The sequence below is a fragment of the Crocodylus porosus genome, unplaced genomic scaffold (assembly GCF_001723895.1).
Source record: "Crocodylus porosus isolate Cpor-Errol unplaced genomic scaffold, CroPor_comp1, whole genome shotgun sequence".
NCBI lineage: Eukaryota > Metazoa > Chordata > Crocodylia > Crocodylidae > Crocodylus > Crocodylus porosus.
This window is the reverse complement of record NW_017728914.1, coordinates 33756314-33764416: the sequence shown is the minus strand read 5'-3', so window position 1 is coordinate 33764416 and position 8103 is coordinate 33756314. Positions and strand designations below refer to the sequence as shown.

The 8103-nt window shown below is 65.1% G+C and overlaps 2 protein-coding genes across 3 annotated transcripts in view; one reads left to right on the top strand and one right to left on the bottom strand.

Annotated features, from left to right (window-relative positions):
* The window catches only part of TNIP1 (TNFAIP3 interacting protein 1), a 23610-nt gene extending 22053 nt beyond the window's left edge, over positions 1-1557 (top strand). For both annotated transcript variants that reach the window (XM_019535242.1, XM_019535241.1), the window contains exons 17-18: positions 469-562; positions 730-1557. In XM_019535242.1, coding sequence (XP_019390787.1) covers positions 469-562; positions 730-773 — 138 coding nt within the window. In that variant the 3' untranslated portion in view covers positions 774-1557. The remainder of the gene's footprint in view (positions 1-468; positions 563-729) is intronic.
* A 368-nt stretch (positions 1558-1925) lies between these two features.
* On the bottom strand, positions 1926-5787 carry GPX3 (glutathione peroxidase 3). Its single transcript, XM_019535243.1, has 5 exons — positions 5498-5787; positions 3813-3966; positions 3328-3445; positions 3111-3210; positions 1926-3027 (listed from the first exon to the last, which is right to left on the bottom strand). The coding sequence occupies exons 1-5, from the start codon at positions 5582-5584 to the stop codon at positions 2821-2823; spliced, it is 666 nt and encodes a 221-aa protein (XP_019390788.1). The 5' UTR covers positions 5585-5787; the 3' UTR covers positions 1926-2820.
* Between the last annotated feature and the right edge of the window lie 2316 nt (positions 5788-8103).

Here is an 8103-nt window from a genome sequence, read left to right as displayed (position 1 = left end):
GTGCCGCATAGAGGGGGAGGGTCACCTCCTTGGACCTGCTCGAGATGCATCTGTGGATGCACGACAAGGTGCAGTCGGCCTTCCTGACCGCGTCCCCACACTGCCAGCCCGTGTTCATCTTGGAGTCAATGATGACTCCAAGATCCTTTTCTGCCTCTGCTCTGACGAGAAGGGAGTCCCCCAGCCTGTAGGGATGGTGCCGGTTCTTCCTCCCCAGGTGCAGCACCTTGCACTTGTCGGCGTTGAATCCCATCCTATTCTCATCCGCCCACCCCTGTAACCTGTCCAGATCTGATTGTAGCCTATTCCTCCCTTCTAGCGTGCCCACATCCCCCCACATCTTAGTGTCTTGCTGCGTCCAGGCTCCCGCTAGGCTCAATCCCCCTCCCTGCCCTGCAGCCGCTCCTTTCAGAGACAGCCTGTGCCCTCGGTCATGCTGCCCGTGTGTTCCCTTCCCTCCTGTTTCAGCCAGAATATGCCTGGCGTCTGCCCCCCTGCACAGCATCCCGGACCCAGAACTCCCCGGCAGTGGATGGGGTGAAGCCACCAGCCAAGGATGCAGGTACAGAGTCCCCCCAGGGAGCAGGGGGAAAGGCTGCTTGTGGCTCAGAAGCTGCAGACTGGGCATGAAGATGCCCGTGGTCACCCAGGAATAGCCCCTAACGGGGATACCAAGCGTGTGGTGCCCAGCGAGCACTTGTGCAATGTCGGCCTGTCTTTGTCTTCCAGAACCTGCAGGCCCAGGGGGGCCCAAATCCCCCAGGCCGGTATAGCTGCTGGCTGACAGCAGAGGAGCTGCGGTGGGCCGTGCGTGTACCTGTGTATATACAGACCCCTCCTCCTGCTGCTCGCCCCCTCGCGTCTGCTCCGGTGCATCCCGCACTCTCAGCTCGACATGTCCCAGAGGAGCTCTGGGTGGAGGCAGCACCACGCCGTGCCCCCAGGCACCGAGAAGGAGCAGCTGGTGCCTGGCTTGCGGTGCCAAGGGGGGAGGCAGGCAGGCCTCACGGTCGTGCTCTCGTCCCCAGCCCCGGGGCTCCACTTGGCTCCCAGCCCTCGTAGCTCGCCGCTGGGAGCCTCCGTGTTGCAGGAGCCTGTGTCCCTTGGGTGACTGCAGCGTAACGCGGTCCCTGGCCTTTCACGTGTGTGGCTGTGGGCAGCCCAGAGGCTTGCCCCGCGGTGATGGACAGCGATGACACTACCCTGGCAGTGATGGACAGCGCTCGTTAGGAGCGAGCCTGGACAGGCTCAGAGCGGGGCGGGCGGGCGCTGGCTGTCGGCGAGGCGTCTTTGCCTCTTGGGAGACAAAGTGGGAGCCCAGCTGCCCCCGTGTTGGTTCTTTGGGGTGTCTCCCCCTTCCCTTCCCCCGAAACACACTCGCCTTTTAACCTGCCCCAAATCTGGCTGACTCTCCCAGCCTGCCTCTAGCCCTGCCGGGGCGCTGTGCTGTGCCCTGCAGCCGGCCTTTGGCACAGGTCTGTTTTGTACAAACCTGTCAGCGTGCGTGTGCGTTTCTTGGACGTGTCCCCTCCCCTAATAAACTTAAGAGACCTTCCACCTGCTCTGCTTGGGTTCACTGTATCTCCCGGGGTCTCCTCCAGCTGGGGCGATGCTGGAGAGGTAGCAGGGCCATGGGCTCATGTCCTACCGACTGCGGGTTGCTTTCCTCCTCCGTTAGCCCATGCGGGGGTGGCTTGCATGCCATGCCGCTCTCGGACTGCACCCTCCTTAGCCACGCCGGGGAGAGGCCTCTATTCGGCACTGCGGGGGCTTTGGCAGTGCCACTGGACGGGCTGCCCAGGGTTGGTCCGGCATGTCCAAGCCTGACCCATCCCAGGCAGAGGAAGGGGGCAGATCCCGGATTCAGCCCAACCCCTTGCCATCCCCATCCTTCCCTTACAAAGCAGGCCGGGGGTGTGATGCAGAGTCTTTATTGTGCATGTCTACAGCTGCGGGTGTAGGCGAGGTGGGGGGCCCGGCTCCCGGAGAAGAGGGGAGACGCGCATCTCTGCAGGGGCCACGGCACAGCTTGAATGCACTGGAAGAGCTGTGCTGCGCCCAGCAGCTCCGGACAGGCCCGCCCGGGGGGGGCTTCAGGCCTGCCCTTCATGGCGATGCGGCCTCCGGGCTCCTAGAGCCCGGCCCGACTCTCGCTCGCAGGGGAGAGGACGCTAAGCTGGCACGGGCAGAGACCCCACGTCCTAGCGAGCCGAGGGGGGCAGGAGGAGAGTCCAGCGGGCACATCCTGAAGGGGTGGGGTGGGATGGGACAATGCACCTTATCCAAGAAGCCCTGAAGCACGGTCCTGTCCCCCACAGGACTCAGCCACCGGCTGACAGCAAAAGCCAGCTCCGTCATTGAGGGTGGCAGAGCAGGTGGGGAAAGGGGAGTCATCCTTTTGGGGGGGTCCTAGCAAATAAATAGTGACACGGGGCGTAGTGGAGGGGATCTCGAGATGGGTGTGCACCCATAATGCAGAGGGGACGAGGGATGAACAAGGGCAGCGGTGGGGGGCACGGGGCTGGTGGCTGCAGTCGGGGGGGACAAGATGCCGCCTCAAGTGAGCACCCGCGATGACGACAGGGGTGTGGGAGGCACAGGGCTGTTGTGGACCGGTCGTGGGAGCTGTAGCCCGGGCCGGTCCACACAGCGCAGCGCGACTGGCTGGGGCCCTGCCAGCCCCTTCCCTGGCGCAGACAGCCTCTGAAAAAGGATAGTCCTGGGGGCTCCGGGTGCCGGGGAGCGCAGCCCGGGGGATTCGGCTCTGGATAAAGCACGGCGGCCCACCCCAGCCCATCTCTCAAGCGCCCGCGGGCTTCCCTAGAGCTGGCTCTGGGCCTTCATGTACTCCACGATGTCGTTCTTCACCGTGGCCATGGTGGCGCGGTGGTACCACCGCATCACGGGCACCCCGTCCGGCCCCACCAGGAACTTCTCGAAGTTCCACTTGATGTCGTGGATCTTCAGGGGCTGCCAGAAAAGCTGCTTGGGGTCCCCGAAGTTTTCCACCACGGGAGGGCAGGAGTTCTGCAAGGGGAAGGAGGGACAGGCGTCACCACCGCGCCCCCGGCTCTCGCCCGCTCAGACGTGAGAGGGGGGTGTGCGCGGACCTTGAGGAAGGTGTAGACCTTCTGTTCCCTCTCCCCGTTCACGTCGCCCTTCTGGAAGAGCTGGAAATTGGGGACGAAGCCTCCGCCCGGGCGGACGTACCTGCAAAAGCGGAAGGGGAGAATTGGGCGGCGGGCCCCCTTCCACCCCCCTCCAGCGCAGGTGGGCGCTGACCCCGTGCTTGGCAGCCCCCGCCCCGGACCGGGCTCTGGCACTCACTTCAGGGCAGGAAGGATCTCGGCGTTCTGCCCGGGCTCCTGCTTCCCGAACTGGTGGGAGGGGAAGCCCAGGACGACGAGTCCGTAGGGCCCCAGTTCGCTTTGTAGTGCATTCAGTTCTGCAAGCAGAGCCCCCCGACCCCATCCCCACTGCGGGTTAGTCGTGTCCACGGACCTAGGGCGGGGCTGCAGCTTCGTCGCCCTCTCCCAGCCTCTCCCGTGAGGCTCGCCGAGCCCTGGCCATCCCCACGGGCTTTCTTTGGGCTCGAGCCCTGCTTTGCGCATCCGTTTCTTCCCATCCCCGTTGCGGCAGCGGGGACTCACGCGGGCTTCCTCCGCCTCCTGCCTGGCGCTCCCGTGAGGGGCACGAGCCGACACGGCCACTGTGCGCCCGACCTCAGGGACACGTCCCCCTCTCGTCTGGAAAGGGCCCGGGCCTGGGCTGCCGCGCCACGCGGCGGCTGGGAGAGGGCCGGGGGCTCTTACCGATGTACTGCATGGTGAGCCCTCAGTACGTGGCCACGTTGACGAAGAGGATCATCTTCCCCGCGTACTTCTTGAAGGGGACATACTCTTCCCCGTCGATGGTGAGGGCCCCGTAGTCGTAGATGGTGCCGGCCACGTTGCTGTAGCAGTTCACCTGGAAGACGGCCACGGGGGCAGGTGCTCAGGCCTGGGGACGCACCCCAGCGGGGCGCCCCCACCAAGGGGTCTTCCTGCCTGGCCTCTCTCCAGCCCCACGCAGCCACGGCTGGGCTCTCGGGCGGGGGGGCCCCGCTGCATGGGCACAGATCCCGCCACGCACCCCCCCCCAGTGCTCCCAGCTCCCCACCTGCCTGCTGGCACCCAGACCCGGGCAGGAAGCAGCCGGGTGAGTCAATGGAGACAAACCCGGTGCCTGATCCTGTTGGGCCAGGAGAGGAGCGGGGCTTGGCAGGGGCCTGGGCTGCGGCGAGCGAGCCTGCGTCGCCAGGCTGACGGCAGCCGCTCGTGATGGAGTGCCTGTCTCCTAGGAACGGGCCGTTACTAGGATCTGGTCGTCAGGGCCGAGGGTGCGACGCAGCCGGGAGCACGGAGCCGTGCCGGGTGAGTCGGTGGTACCCCTCCGGCCCCCCGTGCCCAGCTCTTGGGCAGGCGCGTGCCAGGGCTTGGCTGTGTCTGCACCCGCTCGGAGGAACCCCGGGCTCCCTGCACCCCGGGGTGCCCTGGCAGGGATGTCTGCGTGGGGCAGGGCGCTGCTGCAAGACCCTGCGGGTCCAAAGCCAGAGCCCCAGGCTCCCCTTCCCTTCAGCACAGGTTGCTCTGGACCCTAGCAATGACAGCCAAACCCACGCGCTGAGGGTGCGACTGCGCGCCAGGGCACCTGCGGCATCCCCCCAGCCCTCATTCCCTGGGGCAGGCTGGCACAAAGGGGCAGCCAGATATCTGTGGCTTTTGCCCCGCAGCCAGTCATCTCCAGGGTGATGCTAGGTCCGTGCGTCACGCGAGCCCCCGTGCGGGCTCTATTTTGGGAGCCGCTATCAGGCAGGCACACGAGGCCGTGCCAGGCTCTCCAGGGGAGCCGTGTTGCTGCCACGTCGGTCTTCCCCGCGATGCCGACGGCCCCGATGATGCCTCCCCCTGTGCGGCGCTGCTCCCCACGGGGCAGGCGGACACCGAGTGCTCAGGGCACACCAGGGTCCTGCCTCTCCGGGCACCTTGCCCAGCACCTGCTGCCCGGCACATCCCTGCCCAGAGCAGAGCGTGCCCAGGGCTGCGAGCGCACCGTGCTGGCTCCATGCTGTACCCATCAGCAAGCCGCCCCCGCGACGTGCCTCAGGGCCACGTCTCCCAGCTCAGACGGTGATGTTGCCCCATCCTGCAGAGCCCCTCCGCGGCTGTCCGTGGGCCCGGGGTTTGGGGTGGCCGGGAGGGCACAGGAGGGAAGCCGGCGGCAGGAACGGGGTCCTGCCACTTCCTCACCCCAGGCACTTCAGCAGGTGGGGGCCACGGGACCGGCTCAGACAGATCCCAGGACCCGACCCCCCTGCAGTCTAGGGGTCCCGGTCCCATGCCACACCCCGCTCCCTGCAGCCTCTCACCCCCTTCGTGCATGCCTGAGCTCGGGGGCACGGGCCCCCCCAGCAGGCAGCAGCACCCCAAGGCATGCTGCAACCCACTTTGCCCCTTACCTTGTCTTTCTCCTGCCCCCAATTCGGCTGAACCAGGCCAGCCAAAACCAAGGGGAAGATCCAGGAGGCGTGCAGCTGGCCCCCCATAGCTGCAGCAGGGCAGGGGTGCGCGCCCCTCGCCCTGCCCCGAGGAGCTCGGCGGCCGGGATTATCCCTCGCTGTCCTTTCCGCCACGGGCTCTGCCACCTTTCAGCTCGACAGGGAGAAATAAAGGGCTGTGGCTGAACCGTGCCAGCCAATCAGGGGCAGGCAAAGACTCCCACAACCCGTTAACCATATGGGCCCTGGGCTCGGGCACCGCTCCCTAGCCCAAGGGGCACGGGCATTGCAGGGGGCTGACAGGGAGGAGGATGCACTCAGCGAGGAGCAATAAGGGCAGGGCTTGGACCTGGCTCAAGGCTCCTGGCACGCCAGCGTGCAGCTGCCGAGGGCCAGAGGGCAAAGCCCTGGGGGGGAACGGGGCAGAGGACACAGAGTACGTGCCTGGACTTTATGCAACAGGAGATTAGGAGCTGCACAATAGGGAAAGTCATAGCTCTTATCCTGCGCCCCAGCACAGCCGCCCACAGTCTGGCTCTGAGCGCCCGGATGGGGCGGAGGGAGGTGCTGGGGGAGCCTCAGCCTGTGCTAGACGTGGGCCAGCCCCAGCTCCCCAGTGCACGTGGCAGGGGGTGGACAGGAGAGGCGAGGCGGAGGGGCAAGGAGCTGGGGGGCTTGCAAGGGGCGCTGTCGGCAGGCGGGGGGCACATGGACCAAGAGACAGGGGCTGGGGCAGTGCCGGGGGCACCCAGGTGGCAGACGCTGTGTCGGGGAAACGGGCAGGGGTTGGGGGCCACGCTCCAGCGGGCTGCTGTGGTAAGTGGGGGCGTCTGGAGGGCACTGGGCAATGCCCAGCTGCCTGCCAGGTCTCAGAGGCCCCCTCCAGCAGGGTCAGACAAAGCTCCCGCATGGGCAGTGCCTGCTCTGTGCCCCCTCGGGGTCCAGCCTGGCCCTGCCAGGGGGCACAGACACCCCTTGCTTGCTGCCCTGGCCCCACACATGCCACCCCAGGGGTTTCAGGCGTCTGGCTAGCACTGCTGCCCTGGGCGCAGCCCACGTCCCTGCGGGACCGCAGCTGCAGATGCACCAAGACCAGTTTAGACACAGCCCCCCTCGCTCTCTGCTCAGTAGAGATGAGCCCAGAGGGCCCAGGCGTGGGGTGCAGTTGGCAGGTCCACAACCCGGGGGGGTCCTGGGGCTGAGACACCCCTCTGGGCTGGGCATCAGCTGCAGCGAGTGGGTGTCAAGGAATGCTTTTGGGGTATTCGGGCGGGTGGAGGGAGGGAGGCGAGGTGGGTCCACCTCTCAGCTGCTCCCTGTCTGTGGCAATAAGCCATGTTATTGCTAGGACTAGACAGCGCGCCAGAGACCCGGTCACGCCGGCAGTGACTCAGCCAGGACTCCTCTCTGCTCCCCATGCATCTCCTTCCCCGACCTCGCTGTCCTGCCCAGCACTGGCCCCTTAGGCAGGCATGCTGAGCCAGCTCAGGTCCTTGCCCCCTGCTGCACCGAGATGCATGCCGCCCCTCCCCGCTCTGTGGTGAGGAAGGGGTTAACCTAGCCAGGGGATGCTGCAAAATCTGGGGCCAGCTGGAGCTGATTGCAGCTCCTATAAAGACTGGCCCAGCTGCTCTATGGGGTGGGTTGATTGGGGGTGGTGAGGTCTTCTCGTGCCTGGGGAAGGGACTGCTGGGTCCATTTAGGATCAGATAAGGCTCGCACAGTCTTGTAAGTCTGGAAGGACTTAGTGCTGGAGCGTGCCGTGAGAAGCGGGGCGGCTGGCTTCATTTCAAAGGGGCTGCAAGCTCCTCCAGGGAGGCTGAGGCTCCTTGGAGCAGCTCTGCTCCCAGGCCAGGGCTGGGTTGGGCTGCTTTGGCTGCAGGGATATAAAATGACAGATGCATTAAAGGGACCTGCATGACAGGCAGAGGGTCCTATTGCTCTATTTGTCCAGAGGCAAGGATTGCTTAGGGCGATACCTCTTATCAGCTGCAGAGCCGGGTAGGACAAGCTTTTGAGCGCAAGGCTTTCTTCCTCCAGTCTGATTCCCATGAGCCAGGCACAGACTGCAGCCTTAAGGCTGTATCATTTTAAATTGGTGAGACTCAAGCCCCACCAGCAAATTTTTCATACGCACGCAAATTTTTCATAACAAGCTGTGTATTAACAGAGAAGATATCTCTGTCTCCAGATGCTGCCAGCTTGGGGGGCAATGTTAGGAGGCTAAATCCAGAGCAAAAGGACTGGCAGAAGCCACAGGCACTGCAGAGAGTCCATGCAAAACTCCCGGGAGCTTTTCTGTTTTCTAGCAAATCAAGTCCTGCCTGTGGCAGGGTGAGCCTGGAAAGAACAGAGCTGGGTGGCTAGGTGGAGAGGTTCAAGTACCAGGGGTGGCATGGATGGAGCAAGCGGTGCCTGTGCCCTTAGCCGCCGTGGCGGGCATGCAGGCAGGGGCTGGGAGGCGAAGGAAGGGGCTGCAGTTGGCAGGACGTGAGATGAGGGGGAGAGGAGAGGTTGGGGGCTGTACGGCTGGCCAGAGCAGCAAGGGCCAAAGGGTTCGGCTGCCT